The sequence below is a fragment of the Lacerta agilis genome, chromosome 5 (assembly GCF_009819535.1).
Source record: "Lacerta agilis isolate rLacAgi1 chromosome 5, rLacAgi1.pri, whole genome shotgun sequence".
Classification (NCBI taxonomy): Eukaryota; Metazoa; Chordata; class Lepidosauria; order Squamata; family Lacertidae; genus Lacerta; species Lacerta agilis.
The window spans coordinates 4,468,255-4,494,044 of NC_046316.1; the positions used below are offsets into that span (position 1 = coordinate 4,468,255).

A 25,790-nucleotide genomic window follows, 5' to 3' on the forward strand; every position below is an offset into this window, starting at 1 on the left:
CCCTTGCCTTCTGGATTATAAACCTAAGGGGCAGATACTTTGCTGTTCTTAAATCCATCATTTCCACAAATCAGTTGTGCAAAGAAGTACATAGAGCTAAATTGAGCTCCATGATCCTTTTCTGAATGCCGATTCCCTCAGGTAACATCAGCGCAGTGCCTCAATGCTGATCTTTTTTAAGCAGCTCTGGGAGTCTTTTTGTTGAATTTGGGGGGCAAAAGTGCTTTAAAGAAACAAACTTACTTCTGAATAAGCACCCCCACCAGGCGCAGACCTATCCCCATCTTACCTGGGAGTAGGAGTCCTATTAAACAAATTGGGGCCTTACTTCCAAGTAAAGCACATGTGGCCAGTTCCAGGTAGGGGCTTGGGCAAAGGTTTTTGTCTTGCTTTAATGTCTCTATTGTCTGTCTGTCTGTCTGTCTGTCTGTAAGCTGCTTTAGGTTGCCCTGGGCGAGATAAAGAAATGAAAAAGTAAAAATTATTATACAGCTGTGAATGGTGCAGAGACAAAAAAGATAAGCTCATTTTTTTCCTCCCCTGCCCAAAGAGAAAGAAGGGCAAGAGGGTGGGGTGTTATTTCTCCATACAATGCATCATTAACTTATGGAATGAAGGGCAGAGATGCCCACAAACCAACAGAGAAAGCTTGTTGTGCCTTCATGCATGTGTAAGCCAGGGATGGTCAGCCCAGGCAGGGCCACACCTGAAAAGCAAATACTGAACTAGGTGGAGCACTGACACAATCTTGCAGGGCTCTTCTTAACCTTCACTTCCCAATGCACGGTGCCTTTTTTTTTAAGTATTGATATGCGTAACAGGTATAGTGTTGTGTCCAGCAAGTAATAAATGAATGCAGAAAGCACTTCTAGCTGGGATCCCGATATCAGAGTCATGCACTTTTTGTTTTATGCTTTATAAATAAAAGTCAAATGTGAGGTCGCACTTTCCCATTTTCTGTTTGTAAACCAAATCAAACTTCTCATTCATGGAGACAGTGAATATGTCTTTCCACAGCCCAACACGTCCTGGAAAAGAGAGAAAAATTGAGAAGCAGAAATTACGCCGATAATCATGGATAGGATATGGCAGGACCTGTTAACAAAAACAGCAAGTGTCATCCTCCAAAAGGGCTATTGCAGGGGTCAGCAAACTTTTTCAGCAGGGGGCCGGTCCACCGTCCCTCAGACCTTGTGAGGGGCCAGACTATATTTTGGGGGGGGAAATACGAAGAAATTCCTATGCCCCACAAATAACCCAGAGATGCATTTTAAATAAAAGGACACATTCTACTCATGTAAAAACACGCTGGTTCCCAAACCATCAGTAGGCCAGACTGAGAAGGCAACTGGGCCGCATCCGGCCCCCAGGCCTTAGTTTTGGGACCCCTGGGCTAGAGATTTCCCCCCCCCCCGCCCCACTTGCTGGTCACTCTCTCTGCCCCTGTAATTCCTGATAGTGTACATCAGGGCAGGGGAGGGCACTGGCAGAGGAAAAGGAGTGCGGGGGGTGCCCCACCCCCAGCAGCGTAATCCCGGTAGGGTGCCATCGCGGCTGACCCCCCCCCCATGCTGGGCGCCCCGCCCCGCAGGCGGCGCGCCACACCCCTGTGGACGGCGCATCACGCTCCCAGGACGCGCACCAGCCCCGCCCTGCCTGCTCTCCGCCCCCCCAGTGGGGTGGGGAGCATCAGGCATGGGGGCAAAATGCACTCCTCCAGGGCTCTCTATCTGGCCACTCCCCAATAACCAGGCCTACATCCCACCCCCTGGAGAGCTTTTGCTTGTCTGGAACATGTCCTTGACCTCAAACGCCTCTTGTTTGCCTGGAGAGGGGAGAACGGATGGGGCTGACTGTACAATTGCCTCGCCCACTTTGGACTCTGGACTAGTGGCGAAGGAAGGGGGTGTGGTGGGTGTGGTCTGCCCCGGGTGTCATCCCCGAGGAGGGGTGACATCGGCGCCACGCCAGGGACACTTGCCGTGGGCTGCACCCCCCTGGGACGATCGCAGCTCGCTGTGGCCGACGCCCCCACAGGAGGCTAGCTCCACCCCTGGGTGCACAGCATGTGTGGCACACCAGGTGCCAGAGCAGCTAGCTCCGCCTCTTCTCTGGACCCAACCCATCAGTGACAGGCGCCCCCTAAAAGCTGAAAAAGGTCCCCCACGCCTACATTAGAGAGGTACAATCTCCTCCCTTGGATCTGACTGGCAACACTCACGCCCACAAAAATGTTGGCCGCCACGGTGATCATTTAAATAGCAAGTATTACATTTTGCGGACAACCATTTTCCAAGGATGTGTATATGGATAGCTGGTCGAAGAGTCACCCACCTGGGTTCATGAAACTGTGATTTGTGATGGGATATGGAGCAAATGTAAGGAACGTAAGCTAACCCATGGCCTGCTCTCACAGCAACGGGGGGTTATCTTCTGAGTAAAGGTCAAGGAGCTAAAAGTGGAGGGAAAATGAAAGAAACCCAACATAAAGCAAAATAATAAAAATGTAGCTGATGGTAAATTAAACAAAGCAATAAACTAATTTTAGGCTGATCACAGAATTTTAAATTGCACTCACAAATGAAAAAAAGGCAGGCAGAAAACACATATCGATATTTAGGCTGGATTTTGAAATACAGGAAATTATCACAAATGCAAAGCAGCAAAACAAACGAATTTTAAAAAAGAAGACATGTATGGATAAAAAGGCAGGCAGTGAATAAGTTTGAGCATATATTCTGAGAGAAAATGTCTAGGCCAAATGAAGTTCGTTCCGGAGCTGGGCTGTTTAAGGGGAAACAAAGAGAACAACTGTAGCCTGACAGAATGAACAAAAAGGTGACAATTTGGTTGTTCTCCTTTTGGATACCTTGGGCTGAAGACAGACAAAAGAAGGTAGGAGAGACAGGGCCACTGTATTCTCTGTGCTGCAAACACATTCATTACACTTCCAATAAACTGGTATTTGTGTCTGTGGGACAAACCAACTAAATATGTAGCAACGTCTCTGGGCCATACTAGAAGTGACCAGTGGTGTAGCGAGGGTGGGGCTTAGGGGCGGGGCACCCTGGGTTCCAGGGGAGGGGGGTGACACTTGGGCCGGCCCCACCCCGCCCCACCCCACCCTGCCGACAGGCCCCAAGCAAACCGCGGAGTAAGGCAGCCTCGCCCTGCAGCCTGCTTGCAAACCTGCTTGGCGGCCTGCAAGCAAGCCACGGAGCGAGTCCACTCCGCCCTGCGACCCGTCCGGGGCCCGCCTGCCACGCGCGATTGGCGGCTCATGGCCCCCGCCGCTCCTCCTGCAGCAACCTTGTGAGCTGCTGAGTGAGCGGCAGCTCGTGGGGCTGCTGAGCACGAGCGGTGGGCGTAAGGCTGTGCTGCCTTTCGCGCACGGCAGTCCCACGAGCCGCCAATCGCTCAGCGGCTCGCAAGGTCGCCGTGGAAGCAGCGGCGGCAGCCCGGCGACGGAGGGCGCATGCGCTGGATTTCACGCATGCGCACTCCGTCCTGACGTTGCGTCGTGACATCACGACGCAACACCACGACGCCCCGCCCCCAGGGGGTGCCTCCATTCACCGCCCCGGGTAGCGAAGAGGCTTCCTCCGCGGCTGGAAGTGACAATGGCAGTTCAGTTTGTTTAAACATGAAATATGGAGGGGGCAATGGGGGGGGAGAAGGGGTGTGGAAGATCAAATTTTAAAAGTGACAGGTGTTCATCGGTGAGGGGAGCTGAGCCGTTGTTAGGAGGGACGTTCCATTTCCCTTAATGATTTGCAAACCCCCCTCTTTCTAGATCATCAGAACAGCTCACATCTAGGATGGTCTTCTTCTCATGCCGCATTTCATACTCTGAAGAGGGGATGGGCCAAGATGCTCACTTCCATTGGTCTCAACTGTCCTACTCTGTCGGTTTCCTTCTGTTACCCCAGCAGCCCATTGGAAAAGCAAGTGCATTTTGAGCCAGTCCATACATCAGGAAGCATGTGGTACAGCTCTTCCATTGACAATTTCCCTTTCTCAAAAACAATGGTAAAAAAGGACCAACAGAAAACTAGTATGCTGTGGAATCAACCCGAAATAAATATAATTAAGAACTCTGGCCAGAAGTTTCAACCAAAAATATGCGTTTACTCATAAGTAAATACAAATATAGTATCAATCCTGTTAAGAATTACAGTCTTAAATGAAGAAATGGTTTCACGTTGAAACACATAGAAAACACAGGAAAACTTTCTCTAAGATGCTACATCTTCTCAAGAATCAAAGAAATAGAAACCATATATATTTTATACACTTCTCTCAAAAAAAACGAGCTGAGGAAGGCGTCTACGCCGAAACGGGGCCCTGTCCTGGTCTCCAGTTGTCTCATTATACACCTGTCACGCATCGTAGAAGCCCTTAACATCAACTTCTAAAAGACTTTCAAGGGATTTTTCAATGTGAAACTATTTCTTCATTTAAGGCTGTAATTCTTAACAGGATTGATACTGTATTTGTATTTACTTACGAGTAAACACATCTTTTTGGTTGAAACTTCCGGCCAGAGTTCTTAATTATATTTATTTCAGTGTATTTTGTAATAAGAACTCCAACTTTATGTGGAATCAACCCGAAGCACCATCTTCCCATGCTTAGGGAGGTGTGAAAAAATCCCAGGGAGCATTTTAATATCTACAAACATAAACGATTGCTTTCCAGTCCCAAAAGGGTTCTACTACATGCTTCTGAATCTGTAGGCAAGTTCCTTGGTATCATAGTAATTATCTGATGACAGAGAGGGGTGCAGCACCTCTATTTCAACTTCTGTATCTGCAAGTGCCGCAATTGTTGAGGCCCAAAAGACCCATAAGGATCACAGCACCCGCCTCCCACTTTTACATATATTTGCACTATATCGTGCCGCACACATACCCCTGCCAACAGGAAGGGCTTCTGCATTGCAGCACTGGTCAATGAGCTGGTGGCAATGTTCCACCATGGACTCCAGCTGTGCTTTGTCGTAAGAGACGCCCAGGAACCTCGCCAGCTGTTCGACCATGGTTGCCAGATCCTGTGACGAAAGATGACGTGCACGTGCCGATAAAGAGAAAAGCCAAAAAGAGGGGAAGGTTAGCCACAACAAATGAGCCCTGCAAGCAGCCATAAAAGTATGTTAGCAGAGTCAACACCAGCATCCTAAAATCAATGGTATAGACTCATTTTTCAGGTCCTAACTCAAGCGGCAGAATAGCTGAAATCAGATTTAAAGATTCCTTGCAAATGGCTTGTAACAGCATTGTGTATATCAGTTTCCTAATCACTGGTGGAGGAAGAGGAGTGCAGGGGGAGCGCACCACCCCTGGCAGCACGATCCTGGTGGGGTGCCATCACGGCTGCACCCCACCTGCGCTGGGCGCCACAACCTGCAGGTGGCGTGCCCCGCACCCAGGACGTGTGCCAGCCCCAGCCCCGCCTGCTCTCCGCCCGCCCCCCCAGTGCCAGACCATGAAGCTCTGCCACTGTTCCTAATGGAAGCGAATGACAATAGCCTAACTAGATATAAATGCTCTAATCCAGATAGGCATTCCCTAGGGGGGAACTGTGGCATGAATTGGTGGCCACTGCCTGTGTGGATTCTGACACTAACCAAGGCCCATTCAAATGCCCGTGCTCCGTGCACAGCCATCCCAACAACAGCAGCCCAGGCCATTTTATTATTATTATTATTTTGCAGGGGAGGAAGAGAAGCAGAGGGCTCAGTTTAGGGCCGCACCCCATCCCAAACCAGTACTAGATGGCCAGAAATCTGAGAGGGCTCCTGTTCACTCAGCTCCATCTCACAGGTTGGACTTTTTATGGTGAGAGATGCCCACAAACATCCCTCTGCTCTGCGGGGGCAAAGTTGGAAAGGGGACAAATAGTGTGTCTAAAAGGTACTCTCTTTCAAAGACAAAACGGATGAAGGCTCCCCATGGTCCTGAGCACACCCTGCACAAGGAGGACAATTGACCGGTAGCTTAATTCTTTATTGACAAAGCACAAACTTACAGTCTGTCTGTAATTAGGAAGCTGACCCCCCTCCCCACTTGAGACTTGCACTCTGAGTGGCCACATCTACACCCAAACTTAAGTACCCTTGTCTGACAGGCTGAGAGCAAGCAGCCTGTGACTTCTCCTACGCAGAAGTTGTTGCTGTGCTTGCCTCTTCAAGCCCTTCCTGGTTCTAGGGGACAGCAGGGGAGAGGACAGAGTGGGGAACAGCAGGGGCGGAGCAAGGGGGCGGGGGCGGTCCGCCCTGGGTAGCGCCCTGGGGGGTGACACTCGGGGCAGGGCCCCACCCCCCACGATCGGCGCCACCAGCCAAAGGCGAAAAAAGCCACTGAAAGGGGGCCTCCCCCCTTTCAGCGGCTTTTTCACCTCTGGGCTCACGGCCTGAGCGGAGCCAGGGAATGGAGAGGGGTGGGCCAGCGAGGACGGGGGTCACCCCTCCTCACTGGCCCGTCCCTCTCCATTCCCCGGCTCGGAGCTCCTGGCCTGAGCGGAGCTGGGGCATGGAGAGGGGCAGGCCAGCGAGGACGGGTGTCACCCCTCCTCACTGGCCCGCCCCTCTCCATTCCCCGGCTCGGAGCTCCTGGCCTGAGCGGAGCCGGGGCATGGAGAGGGGCAGGCCAGCAAGGAGGGGTATCACCCCTCCTTGCTGGCCCGCCCCGCTCCATGCCCTGGCTCCACCAGCCAGCGGCGAAAAAAGCCACTGAAAAGGGGGGCTCCCTGGTCAGAGCCGGGCGGGCCAGCAAAGAGGGTCGTCACGCTGGCCCAGGCGGAGGCGTCACTCCCTGCGCATGCGCCATGACGTCATGCGCACGGAGCGACGCCCCGCCCCCGGGGGTGCTGCTTGGCTTGCCACCCCCAGCAGCCAAGCGGCTTGCTACACCCCTGAGGAACAGGATTCGGCCACCACCCTTCAGGCAGTGTCTCTCCCTCCACTCCTGGTGAGTTCTGTCCTTCCTCCAGCCCCGGCTCCTGCCCTGTGTCCCACACTCCGTGTCCGACACCCCTTCCCATTCTCCAGCTGCTCAGACCTCTCCTCAGCTCTGACTGCTACCTTTCGGGAAGCACAAAACCCTGTGAATTACTGCTCCCTCCCCCTGGATCAGCCTCTGGCCCTGCTCTGACAGTCCTTAAGCCACACACACACACCAGAATGGAGGAATCTGTCTGCCAGCCCCAGAGCCCTGAAATGGCTTACTAATTTTCATTGTGATCCTGGCAGGGCTTCATATTTGGCAAATTTGCCCCTCCATTCCATTTGGATTGCTTTGTTTGCTTTCTTTTATTCATTTGACTAATGTGCGTCTCCCACAATTTAATACCCCATCTCATTTCAGAAACTGATAGCTTATAAAAAAAAAGTCCATAAAGAATGGAGATGTTTCATGGAGTATTTAGTGAATAGTGGAGTAGGTAGTTTCCTTATGACAGAACTAGACTGAACCTGATGAAAAACCAAGTTAGAGTAAATTAAGAGTAAAACAGAATAAAAACAAAATTCAATAAATGTGCGATAATGTAGAACAAAGAGTTACATACAGCAACATTAACTGGAAGTCATTTTCAATTTTTTAAAATTTTTGGGTGAAGATTTGGAACCATTTACAAGTTATGCATAATATGTAGATTTTTCTTCTTTTCTGTTAATTGTTTTGTTTGGTCTTGTCTTGTTTTGAGTCCTTTGATGTTTGTTAATTGTCTTTTAGTGTTATTTGTAATTTTTTATAACAATAAAGACTATATATATATATATATATATATATATATATATATATATATATAAGCATCACTGCGAGTCACAAAATCACATCCACGGTAACTGGTATCAGTGAGTAGGGTACCTCCAGTGCTGATCAGAGGGATGGGGGGAGTCCATAGGTAACAAGGGGGAGGGGGCGGCCTTTTATACGATATGAGTTTACCTTGTGCATATCTTCATACTTGAGAAAGAGAACGTTGGAGTCCATGTGATGTTGCCAAAACTCCTGCACGTGTTCAAACCATGAACCGTATCCTACTGTAAAGACAGGAAACAGAATGGCTAATATGCAAGGACATCGCTTTTAGTCAAGTTTCTCCGAAACATAAAAGCTGGAAAGAAGTGCATGTACTGAATTTTGTTGCCTTGTTTTCTAACAAAAACTATGTTGTATTATTTCCGAACAAAAACTTTTAAAGAGAGGAGTATGTACGGTCTTTACAATATACGTATATTCATATTTATCCTTGTCTTGAATAATAAAAACCTCTCTAGATTCTGTGTCCAGGCAGTGTGAAACTTAAACATAAGTAAAGGAGCTAAATAAACCTTTTCGTAGCACTTTTAATCTCCTCTGTCTTATTCTTCCTTCCAATGCAACTTTAGAGTCATCATAAAGGGTGCTTCATTTTGTCTATATTCACTCATCGTAATTCCATGGGTGCTCAGATGTGCACACCAATTCATTCAGACAGAGGCATCACAAAGGGATTAATTTCAGGGAAGGGACCCAGCCTTTGCATACATTCCTCTGGATGCCTCCACATAGCGTCCCACCAAAACAAATGAACTCTCATGGGAAAGGGAATTTTGGCAGTGCCAAAAAGCAATCTCTGAATATATTCCAAAATATTTAGCGACTTCTGGTGACTTCAGAGAGAATCTTCTGCATGTGAGATTCATCTTTAGCAAGTGCCTAAGTCAGCCTTCTCCAAGTTGGTGCCCTCCTGATGTTGCTGTACTACAACTCCCATCCTCCCAGACTATTAGCCATGCTGGCTGGAGCTGAAGGGAGCAGCAGCCCAACAAGGTCTGGCGGTCCACAGGTTCCTCATCTCTGATGGAGAGCATCCGTCTCAATATCCAAGGTGTGTGGTGGAGGTCCCTCCATCAGGTGAAGACCAATACCAACATGAACAGTTTGTACCAGAACTTTTAGAGGCATTACGAGCAAGACGGTTTCACATTTTGTTCCTAAGAAGTGGTGCAGAACAGAATTTGAAACATTAAAAGGTACTGCCAACTAGCCAGTGTCAAACTTTCTTACACTTTTCGTTCATGAATCTCCGACAGAACTCTTGAAATGTTCCTCTGTAGCTCATGGTCCGTAGGGAGCGGTGGAACTGATAATAAGACACCACCAGGTCTTTGGGGTTGCGAGCCATGTAGATTACCTAAGAACATGGAAATTATTCATCTTAATCTGTGGGGGGTTTTTCTCACCCTACCCCGCCCCATTTCACAAAACACACAGGTAAGAAATACAAAGCTAACCATTCTTACCTTGGACTCGCCACTGTGTAGGTCTGAAGGCAAAAAACGATACGGCAGATGGCTTTTGATGAGCCGGGGAGATGTAAGCTCCTGTAAAATACATGATGGAAAATAAACCAATAAATAATATATCCCTTCTTCTAAGTGATCCAGATTCCTCTTTGTTGTGCTCCCGTATTCATAACTTCCAGTTTCGCATTTCCAACCGAAAGCTTTGTCAGTTCAGACACCAAGTTACTACTACAGGAACATGCATGCTTTGGTTTCTTTGCTATGCAGTCAACACTCCTCACTGCTGCTCAAAAGAACCACGTGTTTTCTCTCTGTGGTTGTTACTGGTTTCTGTGCTACTTCAGTTGTACATGAATCAGTCCACATTCCCAGTGCCTGGGCATTTTGAGCAGCATGAGACACAAAACTGAAACCAAAGGGAAGGAAGGTGAACCAAAAAGGACTACTGCTGCATTTTGATAAGCAATTCCAGCAAACTACTTGCAGAGTAGGGACGCAGGTGAAAGGACATGTGTGGCACTGTGGGTTAAACCAGTGTTCCTCAACCTTGGGTCCCTAGATGTTTTTGGCCTACAACTCCCATCATCCATGACCACTGGTCCTGCTAGCTATGGATGATGGGAGTTGTAGGCCAAAAACATCTGGGGACCCAAGGTTGAGGAACACTGGGTTAAACCACAGAGCCTAGAGCTTGCTGATCAGAAGGTCGGCGGTTCGAATCCCTGCGACGGGATGAGTTCCCGTTGCTCGGTCTCAGCTCCTGCCCACCTAGCAGTTCGAAAGCACGTCAAAGTGCAAGTAAATGAATAGGTACCGCTCCAGCAGGAAGGTAAACGGCATTTCCGTGCGCTGCTCTGGTTTGCTAGAAGCGGCTTAGTCATGCTGGCCACATGACCCGGAAACTGTACGCTGGCTCCCTCAGCCAGTAACGCAAGATGAGTGCCACAACCCCAGAGTCGGACATGACTGGACCTAATGGTCAGGGGTTCCTTTACCTTTACCTTACTTGCAGAGTTGTTAAGGCCTCACCTTTCTAGCACTAGATTAATACCCAGGCTCCATTTCGGAAAAGAGAAGGGGTCCATTAAAATCCACTGATCAATGGTGTCCTTTCCCATTTAATTCTTCCTCCCTCCTCCACACCATAGATTCCAGTAGGGGAAATATGATAGCACAGGCACTGCACTGCCCTCAGCTGACCCCAGAAAAATGTAGAGCGGCTGCCCCCGATGGTTTTAGCTAGAGAGATGTGCCAATGAAATTAAATAGAACACACCACTTGAGAAAACACACTGGGCACGGTTTAAAAAACAGCAAAAACAAAACTGGTGCTCCTTTCTAGTTACACACCCATGACTTACGCACTCCATGCAGTTTCAGTATAATATTTTGATAGGGAAGGATGCCCTGACTATTGGATATGAGTGGAGAGCAAGACTGCTGTGTTGTTTCTGCACATTTCTTGTGATGCAGAAATCCCCTTTGGATACATTTTGCTGCATTTAGCTATTCATTAAATAGACTCTGAGATGTAGCTTGAAAGCAGGCTGGTGTGACCATATTCTAGGAAACAGCAAGACGATATCGAAGGGACGTTCTCTCACACCTCTTAAGAATGCACGGAGAGCCCTGCCGGATCTGTCAAAAGTCCCATCTAGTCAGGGCTGTCTTAAGTATATCCGGCGCCATGGTGCAAAGATCCCTCCTGCGCCCCCCCTTTCCCAGAGTTGACCTTTTTTTAGGGCTAGAGGAGGTGGGCAGCAGCTGGTGGGCAGCTCCTCTGGCGGGGAAGAGGCGAAGGCTGGACGTGGCGCCTCCCAGCTCAGCTGGCCACTTCGTGCCGCGGTGGCTACGGCAGGCAGCACACCAAGAGAGTGGGCCTGCGCCAAGGGTGCGTGCGCCACTCCCACTAAGCGTTGACTCAGTTTTTTCCCTTTTAGCCTTCTGGCGCCCCACAGAATTTGGCGCCTGCAGGCCAAAAGGGGAAAAAACCCAAGCCGACGCTTGTCGGGAGCGGCGCACCTGTCCTTGCTCACTCAGCACGCTTGTTCGGTGTTCCCCGGACTCTCGCCTGGTGCCCTGCAGAACTTGGCGCCCCAGCACCCCGCACCACTAGCCTCAATGGGTAAGACGGGCCTGCATCTAGTCCAGTATTCTGCATTCCCAGCGGCCAACCAGATGCCCTTCCACTCCTATAATGCCCTTCTCCTGAAACGGCCACGTGCTCAGTAAGTGGTGGCAATGAAGAACTATTTCTCTGGAAAGGTGGAGAGTCTCCTTTCCTGACCTCATTCAGGGGGATTTTTGACCTGTGGTTTAATACAATTCGAGAGCATTTAAACCATGAAAAGTTATCTTTAAAAAGTGGGTAGGATGGGGAGTAAATCTTAGAAACTTAAAAAAAAAAAATCTACCTATCCACCCACCTTCCAGGGTATATTTTCACTTAAAACAGTGCTTTGCAAGATTCAGGTTTATGATGCTGTATGCCAGTGATGTGTTTCATGTTAAGTTGGTGCTGGAAAAAAACATACTTCATGGATTTTTGTCGGGTTCAAGCCTGATAAAAGTTTATTTCATTGCATAGGTTTGGACTAGATGACCCTTGTGGTCCCTTGAAGTTCTAGAATTCTATGATTCTAAGTCCCTACCAATAGACTTGCAGTCTAATCTATATATATAAAAATGTTCCCATTGTGTGCACGGCGGACATCAATGTTCTCCGTAACCGCTGGATCAAAGCGCATCAAATTAGTACAAAGCGTAACATAACCACCGAGGAAGGATCTGGCATAATAAAAATAAAATAAAATAAAAACCACACCTGTCATGCCTAAAATATAGAATAAAGGCAAAAAAGGTACGCCTATTATACCTCACCAGCAAAAGGAATGAAGACTCCAACAGCATCCAATAGAAAGGCAGATGGCCCATCGACATCATCAGACCTGGCCAGAGCAACAATGCCTGTGCCCTCACCTAAAATGGCCGCCGCAGCTTTGCATGCTCCGAGAAAAAAAAAAAAACATGGAGCAGGAAGCATGCCTGAGAGGTTCCACTGAGTAAGACCAGCTTTGGGGGGATTGTTTCGCTGGGGTGCATGATTTTGGGACTGGGGTGGGGGAGAATGCTCTTTAAGGTCACCATTGCCCTCTCCTAAAATGGCCGCCGCAACTTCGCATGCCTGCTGTTTTTACATGAGTAGAATGTGTTCTTTTATGTAATGGGAATCGGTGTGTTTTTACATGAGTAGAATGTGTTCTTTTATGTAAAATGCATCTCTGGGGTATTTGTGGGGCATAGGAATTAGTTCATTCCCCCCTCCCCAAAAAAATATAGTCCGGCCCACCACATGGTCTGAGGGACAGTGGACCGGCCCACGGCTGAAAAAGGTTGCTGACCCCTGCTCTAAAGGGACAGGGAAGAATGAAAACAGGAACTTCCAGAATACTCTCGGGGTCAGGAGAATTTTAAAAAGAAAAAAAAACACAAAAAACCACAGCAACGCGTGGCTGGGCCAGCTAGTAAGACATGAAACACTGAAGAAGAAAACGGAAGAAGACTACAAGTGACGGAGAGAAGAAAGAGCCTGAGTTAAAACCCAAATCAATGCGTTTTGAATATTTTCTTAGAAGACAACAAAGAAGAGGCCTGCTGAATTTCCAAATTCTGACCGGGGAGAATACACAGTTCCTCTTTGGCACTTCCTGGTAACACGCAAAGCAGCTGCCTTGGGACACTCCACTTTCAGAACTAGAAAGCTAAACTGGTGCCTCTTGCTGAAGCACTTAAGCAGCTGAATATTGCCTGAAAGCATAATATATCTTACAAAGATGTTTTAGCAAACTATTAGGGCAACCCAATAAATTATGAATCATTCCAGTACACTTAAGGGGAATTAAAAGGGAGCTCTGAAAATGGAAGCCAAATAAGCAGAGGGGAAATGAAAATAATTGCAACTGGTCAACACGTTTTTCAGTCGTTTAAGGCGTACCTTGAGGATGTCCAGTCCAGGCTGAGGATACTCTAAGACAGGAAGCTGCTCATCTATGTTCATTAACCCAATTTCATCGGGATCGGCTCCCTGGCTCACCAGATACACCACTTCCTGCAATAAACTGGTGCCTGCAAATCAAATAAACAGGAGATAAAAGATGGCAATCCAGACATTATTTGCTGGAAAGAGTCGATAGGAGTGGTTGCCCAAGACAGGAGGATAAGATATTACCTCTGGACATTGTGGTTTAAGAACCTTTTAAAAAATTACCGGTATGCAGTAAGCTTGGTTGCCCACCCATTCTGGTCAAAGATCTGTAATGTTGCACCGAATCATCTCCTTAATTTATATGTGCGACTGAACGTGGAAAGCACTCAGAGGCTGGACAATACCCACAGGTTAAAACCCCCCAAAAGCATTGCCTCATGAGTGCGCTCTGGATTAGATTTCTCGGGGCTGCTTTTGCTAACTCAATCGTTTCAAAAGTGCAGCAAAGAGCAAACTGCTGCTAATATCTCCCGGTGAGAGGATGTGGCCTCCATTTCCTCCCCATTTCATCTCCCCTGTATAGTATGTTGAAGGAATCCATTAGCTGAAGAGTTCTACCTGAGGAATTTCTGGACGCTAATTTTTGTAAAGCAGTTGGTAAATCCATGACTTAACAGCACTTTGAGGGAAATATACGAAGAAAATACACTAAGAGCTGTTCAACAGTGGAACAGACTCCCTCGGGAAGTGGTGGATTTGCCTTCCATTGAGGTTTTTAAGCAGAGGTTGGGTGGCCCTCTGCCATGGGTGCTTTAGTTGAGATTCCTGCATTGCAGGGGGTTGGGCTGGATGACCCTTGGGGTCTCTTCCACCTCCACTATTATATTCCATGATCTCCCATTCCAGTTTGTGTGGTCCTCTTTCTTGCTGGCTCATGTCCTGTTGTGGTATTAATATTAGTGCGCACACATTTTAAGGAAGTCCACCAACAAGCAATATTCCAAAAAATTTGGGGGAGATTTATGGTACCTTTTGCAAAATAATTTTTTTGAGCTTTTGCACTTTTCTTGTATTCCTCTTAAAATAATCCTTTTTTAAAAAAAAGTAAAGGTACCTGTATTAACCAATAAGAAAAAGACCCACCGCAACATCCCTGTTAGGGCAATATATTTATCCGACCAATCAAAATTTCACAAACTGGTATGCCAGCTTTCAGGTTCTCCAGAACGCTTCATCAGGCTGATAAACAAAAGCTAATATTTAGTTTTTGTATTTCCAGAGATGGGGAGTTAGGCAACACATTTTAATTTTTGTTTTCCCTTCTATGGACATGCAGACAAAGGGCATGGCCGAACTTCAGTCAAACATGACACTTTGAATTAATAATAATAAACCTTTATTGTCACTACACCACCTGTGTGCAGTGAAATTAAACAATGTCTCCCTCCACTGAGAATATTTTTGCAGAATTCACACCAAGGCAATTAGGAAACTTGACTAGTCTCCTCCTCTTCCTCCCCCTCCCCTGGGGCTCCCCACATCACCTGCCTTTACATGGCAACAAAGGATTTTATCTCTTCAGGAGCTGATGGCGCTTGGATTTCTCATTCCTTGGGTAACAATCCCTTTGCCTGTGTCTGTCAAGGCTCACGGGAGACAGTCAGCAGGCAAACCCAATGTTGCTACCTTTTTGTTCCTTGCACGGTTCAAAATAATGGCTTCTTTTAAAAAGTAGGGACTGACTAGTGTTAGAAACTGAGATATGAAAGCGAGGAGCTAAACAGCACCGTAAACCTAGGTTATGGGCACAACAACGGCATGTCTAGGTGAATCTTTTATAACAAGAATACTAAGCTGAAAAGGAATGAACTGCAGCTAAAATATTATGTACATTTTTTCACAGTCCTTCCCCTGCCCACCACCACCACCCTAATATTATTTAGAGGGTCTTTTCTCCAGTCTTCAGAAAGTAGCTGGAAGTGGGGAGGCAGAAAAAGGTCCTCCTTTTTTTCCACTCTGCAGTTTTAATCTGAAATCTTAGGCACAGGACTGCGCCCAGAGCTCGGAAACTGCTTGCGGTAATGAAATTCCCTGTCACAAAGTGCACCTAGAACAGGTTTCCTCAACCTATGCCCTCCAGATGTTTTGGCCTACAACTCCCATGATCCCTAGCTAGCAGGACCAGTGGTCAGGGATGCTGGGAAATGTAGTCTCAAAACATCTGGAGGGCTGCGGTTGAGGAAGCCTGGCCTAGAACAAGGGGAGTTTCGGACACTGGGGCTGACATACATCAGCTCCAGTCACTATAAAAATTGATAGTTGACACGAAATTTAGTAGGAATGATAGGATAAATAAATAAATAAATAGATACAGTTATAGTGAACAACACAACAATAAGAAATAGTACAGCAGGTAAAAGAAGATCAGACATGGATAGAGGGAAATGGGGGGGAGTATTTTTTCTTTATTTAGGTTTGTTTGAATATATTGAATGTATATTGTTTGTTTTGAATTGTCAATTTTTTCTCTTGTCTTGTTTTGTAACACTTAAATGTTTAAGTAAAGTTTTTTAAAAAAAATAATAAAAAAGAAAGAAAGAAATTGATAGTTGTGGACACATCTTCCCATATACTGTGAAAGAGTTTCTTTCCATTTTACTGCTACCGGTAGGAAAAAATGTCAATGTAGTTAGCAACAGTTGCTATACTGTTTCAGATGCCAACATTTACAATTAACTGCATCAGAAAGGCTCAGACTCAGAATGAAGACAGACGTATAATTTCCAGTGCTGGGAGTGGTTTTAGAGGAGAACAGGGCATTATTTTGCAACTTGGGGGGACCTCTGAAAAAAGAGGCCCCTGTAGGTTTCCTTCAGGGATTTTAGCATCAGGACACAATTATACAGGGCAATTATGCTGCCTCTTAACACAATTGCAGTAGCTCGAGTGAAATCGACACATATACCACAGTGACTTCATGTTTGTCAATGTATATATATCTCGTAGTTGCTTCTTGGGAGAAAAGCAATGACAAACCTAGACAGCATCTTAAAAAGCAAAGACATCACCTTGCCGACAAAGGTCCGTATAGTTAAAGCTATGGTTTTCCCAGTAGTAATGTACGGAAGTGAGAGCTGGACCATAAAGAAGGCTGATCGCCGAAGAATTGATGCTTTTGAATTATGGTGCTGGAGGAGACTCTTGAGAGTCCCATGGACTGCAAGAAGAAGATCAAACCTATCCATTCTCAAAGAAATCAGCCCTGAGTGCTCACTAGAAGGACAGATCCTGAAGTTGAGGCTCCAGTACTTTGGCCACCTCATGAGAAGAGAAGACTCCCTGGAAAAGACCCTGATGTTGGGAAAGATGGAGGGCACAAGGAGAAGGGGACGACAGAGGATGAGATGGTTGGACAGTGTTCTCAAAGCTACTAACATGGGTTTGGCCAAACTGCGGGAGGCAGTGGAGGATAGGGGTGCCTGGCGTGCTCTGGTCCATGGGGCCACGAAGAGTCGGACACGACTAAATGACTGAACAACAACAAATATTGATTATATTAATATTAACGATGGATCTGCATTATTCAGTTCCAGGGTCAGAAGGTGCTCCTGTACCATTCCATTATTTAATTTGTTTGCTTTGCATTGCCAGGAACCTTTCGGATTTATGTTTTTCGCTTTCCAGAAAATGGCCAGGCCTGGGTGCTGTTGCCAATGTCGGGTCTCGTAGTTGCTAGCAGGATCAGGGTTCTCAAACAATTGCAATCACATAGTCAGGGAGATGCACAATGGCCGAAGCAAAACATAGAAGTGAGTATCAGCCAAATGTGGCCACAGCTTCTGGTTCTAAGCAGGAGCCAACATGAGAAAGCTCACTTGAAGGAACGGTGCCAGAGTCAGTAATGGATATTTAGTGTCAGGCTGGGATCAAGGAGGCCCGAGTTCAAATCACCGCTAATGGGTGAACTTGGGCTGGTCGTTTCCTCTCTCTCAACCTTATCTGCTTCAGATTCGTTATGAGCACAAAGCAGGTAACTCAGGGATAGTCAATGTGGTTTCCTCCAGAGGTTGCTGGACTCCAACTCCCATCATCCCTTGACAATTAGCCATCTGCTGTCTGGGGCTGATGGAAGATGGAAGAAGAAGAAGAGTTTGGATTTGATATCCCGCTTTATCACTACCCGAAGGAGTCTCAAAGCAGCTAACATTCTCCTTTCCCTTCCTCCCCCACAACAAACACTCTGTGAGGTGAGCGGGGCTGAGAGACTTCAGAGAAGTGTGACTAGCCCAAGGTCACCCAGCAGCTGCATGTGGAGGAGCGGAGACGCGAACCCGGTTCACCAGATTACGAGTCTACCGCTCTTAACCACTATGCCACACTGGCTCTCAGAGTCTTCTGGAGGGTGCCAGGCACCTGGGATAATGGCATGTAGGCTAGTCCTACTCCCCTAAGGGGGGCATGTCCAACAGTTAGATCGTGATCTACTGGTAGATCACGGGGTGTTCCTGGTAGATCCTGGCTGATCTCTGGCCCCTCAGTGATCTCCTTACAAAAAAGCAAACATCAACAACAACCCAACTTTGCCTTTCCTAAAAAAAAGCTCCACAACTTTGGCTTCCTACAAAAAGCTCAACTTTGGGTAGATCACTGCCAGTCTTTTTTATATTGGGAGTTGGATGGTCCTGCCCTAAGGGAATAATTAGTAGTAGCAAAAGGGGGGGGGGATATGGAATCTACCAGGTACAGGCAAACAAACTGAACTCAATTGTGGAAAAATTAGGAATCACAAAAAGAGTTAATTAATATGACAGGCCAGGTAGTATGACAGGTAAAGAACTTCGGTTTTAATGGTTTTAGAAATGGTTTTAATTACTTGATTTTATCTGGTTTATCAGTATCTCTTAGTATTTCTTGTAAACTGCTTAAAGGTTTTGCTTCAATCAAGTAGAATGTACATTTTGTTAAAAAAAAACCAACAACCCCAAAACCTAAAGATATCAGTTTTTAAAACATCAGTGTTATGAATGAAACTCTTTCTAATCTTGAATGTACCTCAGGAAACCATCACTAACTAGCAGGAAACAGTCATAAATTTTTTTATGGGCAGGAACAAAACCTGAAGTGGCTCGAAATATACCCTTTAAGACCAATAAAAGATGGAGGACTCTCCCTCCCTTGTGTTATTAAAAAATATTACAAAGCAGCTATGTGAGATCATTTGAGGGCCTGGTTCAAACAAAAAACAACATCACTAATTGAGTGATACAGTATAGCAACAGATTTATTTATTTTTTTAAAAAATGTACTATGGTATTGTATCAGAATGAACACTGCTAGATCCATTAATAATTTTATTTGGATATATTAAGCATAGTGTTACCAGACCTGGTAATAAGGATGATAACAGCTACATTTATGTACTCCTGCCCAGATCCTTGATAACATCCAGATAACCATACTATTCCATTAGCCTGATGGGAAACAGGAAGAGCAAGCCTCACGTGCTTTTTGTTCTCTGCAAGTGAGCAGGACCGGTGCTAAGGTTCTCTGAACGGAGAAGCTGCTGCTCGCCCATCCCACCGCCCGCCCCCCGCCAAAGCCTGCTTTAGCGGGAGCCGGGGGGTGGTGTAGGGGGCAAGCAGCAGAAGCCTGGCCAGAGCCCCCTCCATTTTGGCGCCCTAGGCAATTGCCTAGTTCACCTTAATGGACGCGCTGGCCCTGCAAGTGAGTAGAGTCTGAAGGAGCTTAATGCTCAAGAGAGTGGTGTTTTTAATATGTGCCTGGAGATAGCAAATCAGAAGACTTTTGTGGTGGAAACTCTCCATGTAATTATGCAAGGAAATGTTGAAAGTGGAAAAGTTGACAGCATTTCCATTTCATTTAGCAAATAAAAACATCCTGGAACAATTCAAGAAGTGCAACTAGAGCTAAAGCTTACAAGGCCTAAATAATTTTAAATTAACCCCAATTGGGGTCTGTTCTGCTGTAATATCCAATCTACACAAGCAGTAGAATCACAAATGTTACCACTTTCCTTGTTTTCCTTTGCGGACAAGAGAATCCCATCTTTGAATATTTCCCCAGGTCAAAAACACCTTACATCTGGTTATGGTGTGATTAAGAGACACATTCTTAGCAAACTTGCAAGGGATCAAGTCTTAAGGGGAAAAAGCAATTACAGTACCGGTAAGCAAAGGCTACAACAGATATGAATCTAGTGCAGGATCCATAAAAGAGAAACGTTTTAAAAGACTCGGGAGGGGGAAGGAATCAAGTAGAGCTTTTAGTGCTTTGCTTCCTGCATGCTATAAATATTTCAGATGTACAGCTAAAGAAAGCAATAAAGATGTAGCCAGCCAGTTCTAATGTGGCATTCGCACGCTACTGCTGCGTCTGTGCAGTCCACCATATTCAATTGGACATTTGCCCAGGACAAGGCAGAATCCTTAACAGTAAATATGATGACTGAATACTGCAATAAGCAGGTGCAAATAAATACTTAATTCAAGTGTGTGCCCTCTTCTCCTGAAGCTCTCCTACACTGTGCAACAAAGATATCATTTGTCCAGGGTGATATCTCCTGCACCTTGAATCCATCTGTAAGAAAGGATGGGGGCAAATACCTGAACCTGAACCTAGAACTGGCAGCTGGAGGTTTTCAGAGGGGGAGTTTTGCCTTTCCAGCCACTCAATACATTTTCTACTCCACTGCTGCAGGCTGTTTTAATTGGTGAATGAAGGTAAATGTAAAGGGACCCCTGACCATTAGGCCCAGTCGCGGACAACTCTGGGGTTGCGGCGCTCATCTCGCTCTATAGGCCGAGGGAGCCGGCGTTTGTCCACAGACAGTTTTTCCGGGTCATGTGGCCAGCATGGTTAAGCCGCTTCTAGGGAACCAGAGCAGCGCACAAAAATGCCATTTACCTTCCCGCCAGAGTGGTACCTATTTATCTACTTGCACTTGACGTGCTTTTGAACTGCTAGGTGAGCAGGAGCTGGGACAGAGCAATGGGCAGAGCTCACCCCGTCGCAGGGATTTCAACCGCCAACCTTCTGATCAGCAAGCTCTAGGCTCTGTGGTTCAGACCACAGTGCCACCCACATCCCTGGTGAATTAAACCCAGCTGAAATATGGGTCAGGAATCAATGCAGGGAAATGAAGCAGCCCAGCAAAGCAATAGACAAGAGGACCTCCTAATCTGCATTATGTGCCTGCCTTGCAGTGGATGCTTTCAACCAGGAGCTGGGAGTGGAGGGCTCTAGCCTTTTTCTGTCCACACTCAAAATGTCCTGTTCCTGTTCTTCTTGGGAGCAGTCGAACATTCTTCCCTAGTAGAAACCAATCATCTGTCTGTAACCAAATATTTCTGGTTCCAAGAGTCACATGTGGCTTCCATTCCAAGCCCCCTGGTTGAAAGCATCCATTATAGCTCATGCTGTTCAAGAATGACACGTGCTGCTGGTCACTCTCTGCTCAAATATGGTTCCTGCCACCAGATCTTGCCTTGCTGCAGCCTCGTGAAAAGCCATTCTTTGATGACTGGAAGGACCCATAGAATGGCATGGAATGTGGAAAGGGGAAGAGTTGTTGCTGCAGGAATGGATCAATTATCATGTGCGATTTTACCCCCTTGCATGAGCAAAAGTGCCTTCACTTGCAAAGCAGCAGTTGTTGATTCAAGGCTGCAGAACAGGGCTGGATCTATACTGATTAAAAAAAAACACTATAGGGGGGAAGCTATAAAAGCTCTCAATGCAAAATCCCACTGGCGACAGACCACTGCTCTACAGTGCCATCTGGTGTCACATGTTTATAACACAGTTATGACAGTACAATTGACTAGTGTAGCTGAGTCCCAGGTGGGAGGAAGCAGAAGCCTGTGACCCAAATTCAATGCAGCCTTCCAGACCTCTATGTGACATCACATGTTGGTTTCATTAGATCACGGGTGGGAAACCTTTGGATCTCCTGATGCTGGTGGACTCCAGCAGTAAACACCTGCCCTGCCCACCCACAACAGTCCAGGATGATAGAAGCTGTTGCTGTTGTTGGCATCTATCTCTCTCAAGAGACAATGGAGTGATGTCATCACCTTCAGCATTGCTCCACTCTCCCTCCAATTCATTGGCTAAAGCTTGCTGAGTGAGTGGGGAAATGCAGAATGCAACCAAGTCACACCATGGGATAAGCTCAGTTGGTAGAGAGCATGGGATTCTTAATCTCTGGCTCGTGGGTTTGAGCCCCACGTTGGGCAAAAGATTCCTGCATTGCAGGGATTGGACTAAATGTCCCTCCTGGTCCCTTCCAACTCTACAATACTATGATTTTATGGGTTCCTTTTACTACGGTAGTATGGTGCGGGAGGAGACTCTTGAGAATCCCATGGACTGCAAGAAGATCAAACCTATCCATTCTGAAGGAAATCAGCCCTGAGTGCTCACTGGAAGGGCAGATCCTGAAGCTGAGGCTCCAATACTTTGGCCACCTCGTGAGAAGAGAAGACTCCCTGGAAAAGACCCTGATGTTGGGAAAGATTGAAGGCACAAGGAGAAGGGGACGACAGAGGATGAGATGGTTGGACAGTGTTCTTGAAGCGACTAGCATGAGTCTGACCAAACTGCGGGAGGCAGTGGAAAACAGGAGTGCCTGGCGTGCTCTGGTCCATGGGGTCACGAAGAGTCGGACACGACTAAACAACTAAACAACAACAACAGGGTTACAAAGTCATTGGGAGCCGTGCATCACTCCTTCATGACATTAAGTGAAGTCCTCATTTCTCTGAAGAAAATACAATACATTCTCAACATATTTTTGATGGGGGATGGGAACACAGGTTGATAGCGCACTTGTCATATCCATACATGTGGGTGGACAGAATCCACTTGGTACAAAAGCTATGGCATGATCACAACTTACTAATGTGATAGATGTCTAGAAGCTATGCTCCCATGCCCAGTTTAAGGCTCTAAGAACATGTAAGTCACAGAAGCAAGCTCTGGAAAATAATAAGGAACTGCCTGATTCAGCACACCTGAAACAGCCTTCTTCATGCACAGCCTACATGGTTGCAGATGTGCGTCAATATCTTCATCTATATTTCAATACTTATCTGGGCCTCACTGAACAGGTTAGATTTGCCTTTTGATATGTTGCTAAGTGAGATTAGTTGTATGGAACGAGAGCCAAACCTGGGCCTACAGCTTCAAACAGATGAAGTAACAGAGAGCCTTCTGCACACACGAAGTATTTTTTGTAAAAAATGTGCCTTGGTGCCATTCCTTCAATATAATCCTGCCCATTGTAATCAGATTCCCCCTAAGTGAGTAGGATACAGGGCTATCTATCTACTTTACTGTAGGGGCTAGCCAATGGCAAGGGAAAAGGTATTTAATGGTTTCTCCTCCTAAAATACAGTGGGCCTGCTGCTTAATTTGCACATGCAATCACAACCTTATGCAAATTGGGGGAGGGGGAGAGACACATAAATAAACAAATAAACAAACAAACAAATATCAAGGAAGGCTCGTCATACCCTGCTCTCCATTTCTTTATTCCCTCCACTCCCCCACCACACACCCAGTGGGTCTTCCTTGCTTACAGGGCTCTGGGAGCATCCCAAGGAGCCCGCCACTTTGTGGGGGGGGGGGAGCACACATGGTTCTGACATTGCAGAATTTTGCTTTTGCATGCGGATGCCCAGAATCAAACCCTTGTGGAATTGGCGGTCCCTCTGTAGGCCTGTTAGCAAATCCATATTTGCAGTCAGGGTGGCCTACCCTTCTCCCAAGGAGACTCACTGGAGACAGTGAACATAGGAACACAACAGTGCCTTGCTGGATCCGCCTGAGGGTCTATCCAGTCCAATATCCTACTTCCGAAAGCAATCAGTCTGTGCCTTCTGGTGCTCGTGAGCAGAGGGTGGTCTAAACCGTTGTATTTTATTTTTTTCCCTGTCTCATCCTTTCTTGATGGCACCTCTCGTGTTGCGGAAGTCGCCAAAAACTTGTGGCACCGGATCCTTTCAGGTACGTGGAATCACTTATGTCATGGGAGGGGAGATTATCAATAAAGAAAGGCAACAAGCTGATTTTTAATCTCTTCTGCAATCAGTCAATACATATTAGGAAGCTTGCAAACCTCTTTCCTCTTCCTTTGCCACAACCTTAAATTAAAACAGGCCTCAGAGCCTCTGGGTTGCATAGTATCAAGGCTTCTCAGATCATTAAGCGGAGTGAGATGGTCTGCCTGAGGCAAAGGGTCCAGAGGGGCAGCCGATCCCAAATAGATATTAATTTTACCCCCCCCTTCCTGTTGTTGATCTTCACTCACCCCTTCTTCTGCGAGGGGTGTCATTTTGTGGTTCACCTCAGGTGCCAACACGTCTCGGGCCAGTCCTGTGGGTGAATATCATTTGGGTTTTCTGTTTCAGCTCCCCAAATGCCTCGGGCCATTTCTGCTAGGATGCTAATCGCATTGCACTCAGTATAGGACTTACTTCCGAGTAAACACATTGCACCTAAACAGGAAACCGGGCATCCAATCTTGCTGTTCATTAGTGCTCCACATATAAGGCATTGCCGGGAATCAAATTAAAAGGCAGCTGGGACACTTTGGACCTGAGAAAATTAACCCACCTATGCGCACACACACACACCCTTGTTTTGGCACACACATTTGCAGCACTGAATGTACCTGTTCTATATTAGGACCATGATAATGAGACAGCAAGGTATAAAAATGTTATTCGCGTCATGCGCTCCTGTAGTAGGCCACTCACAGCCCAACATTACATCCATTTGTCTGTTAGGAGTCAGGGGAAAAAATGCTCATTGCATTAACTTGTTTTTTAAAGGCAGGAAGGACAGGTGAAATCTGGGAGGGAAAACAACCCATCCCTTAAATGCGGTGTGTGTATGGGGGGGGGGAAATGAGTGACCCCTCCCTTCCTTCTCAGCCCCTCTCCACCCCAGCTCAGCCATGCCTCTCTTACCTGATTTGGGATAGGTGACAATCCAGACATCATTGTCCCTCACGGGGAAATTGGCGATTTCTTCCATCTTCCCCCTGCAGAAAGGGGGCAGGCGCACCCCATTGTATTCGAAGTATTTGCTCTCAAACTCGCCGGGAGTGCTGGGGGTCTCGCACTCGCTCTCCGCCATCCTCGCTCCTCCCTTGCAGCGCAGCCGAGGCCAAGGCGCATGAAGGATGAAGGATGCTCGAGGCGCCCGGCGCTCCCTGCACCTCTCTCTCTCGCGCACCCGAAGCGGGCACGCCCCACGAGGAAGCCCGGCTCGAGCCTTGCAGGCTGGGGAGAAGGTGAGGCTTTTTTTCCCTTGGAGGAGGCGGCGGGAGGGGAGCCGAGAGACCGAGAGAGCGGCCTTCAGCGAATGGGCTATGGAGGTGATGATGTAATGCAGGACCGCTCGCTAGGCAGGCAAGAATGGATCCTGCAACAACAAGACGGAGAGGCAAGCCTGCTCTGGGATTAACCCTCTGCCTGCCTCGCAGCTCGCAGCGTGCCACTCTTGGGCAAACTTCCCCTTTTCCTTTTTTGAGGGTTGGAAATATCTGCTTTTACTTATCAAAAGATATACAAAAGTTCATACCCAGGACAATGATTAAAGTAAATTGAAATTGAGACCTGCAGTTTTAATTGAATTTTTAAATTTGTATTTTAATCTGTTATTTTAAATTGATCGTTTTTATGTTTTTTTGCTGTGATTTTAATTGATGTTAGCCGCCCTGAGCCCGGTTTTCTGGCTGGGAAGGGTGGGGTATAAATAAAATTATTATTATTATTATTATTATTATTATTATTATTATTATTTACTTTAAAAATCTAATCTAAGGAGGGACAGGAGCAAAAAGAAGAAGAGAAGAAGAAAAGAGAAAGAAAGAGAAGAGAATGGGAAAAAAAGACTTCTGGTTCTCTAAACAAAATAAAATTAAAAAATTCCCTCCAGTAGCACCTTAGAGACCAACTAAGTTTGTTCTTGGTCTGAGCTTTCGTGTGCATGCACACTTCTTCAGATACGCTGAAACAGAAGTCACCAGACCCTTGCTTTTTCCTGTAAGACCAATTGCAGTTGTTAACAGTCAGCAGGTTTTCCACACCTATCAGCCAATCCCCCATTCCCACCAGCCTTCTGAGTAATCCCTCCCCACTCTCTCACTATATGTAAGGGTCTGGTTAGAAGAAGAGACTATAAGCCAGGGGTCCCCAAACTAAGGCCCAGGGGCCGGATGCAGCCCAATCGCCTTCTAAATGCAGCCCGCAGACGGTCCAGGAATCAGCATGTTTTTACATGAGTAGAATGTGTCCTTTTATTTAAAATGCATCTCTGGGTTATTTGTGGGGCATAGGAATTCGTTCATATTTTTTTCCACAATATAGTCCGGCCCCCCACAAGGTCTGAGGGACAGTGGACCGGCCCCCTGCTGAAAAAGTTTGCTGACCCCTGCTGTAAGCCCATGCTTGGAGAAGCGTGTGACTTTAAATATGATGTTTTAAT

At 46.7% G+C, this 25,790-nt stretch overlaps 1 protein-coding gene across 2 annotated transcripts; it reads right to left on the reverse strand.

Moving 5' to 3' along the window:
• Nucleotides 1-800: 800 nt before the first annotated feature.
• Nucleotides 801-24,480, reverse strand: SULT4A1 (sulfotransferase family 4A member 1). 2 transcript variants are annotated; one of them, XR_004426577.1, is made up of 8 exons: nt 24,269-24,480; nt 13,287-13,417; nt 9,290-9,370; nt 9,054-9,180; nt 7,950-8,044; nt 4,912-5,050; nt 2,335-2,452; nt 934-1,028 (listed from the first exon to the last, which is right to left on the reverse strand). XR_004426577.1 is itself a non-coding variant. In XM_033148321.1 (7 exons), exons 1-7 carry the CDS (start codon nt 24,435-24,437, stop codon nt 916-918), a joined length of 855 nt encoding a protein of 284 aa, XP_033004212.1. In that variant the 5' UTR covers nt 24,438-24,480; the 3' UTR covers nt 801-915. The 2 variants fall into 2 exon arrangements, 1 of the variants encoding a protein (XP_033004212.1); XM_033148321.1 differs by lacking the exon at nt 2,335-2,452 and having other exon boundaries at nt 801-1,028.
• Nucleotides 24,481-25,790: the final 1,310 nt, after the last annotated feature.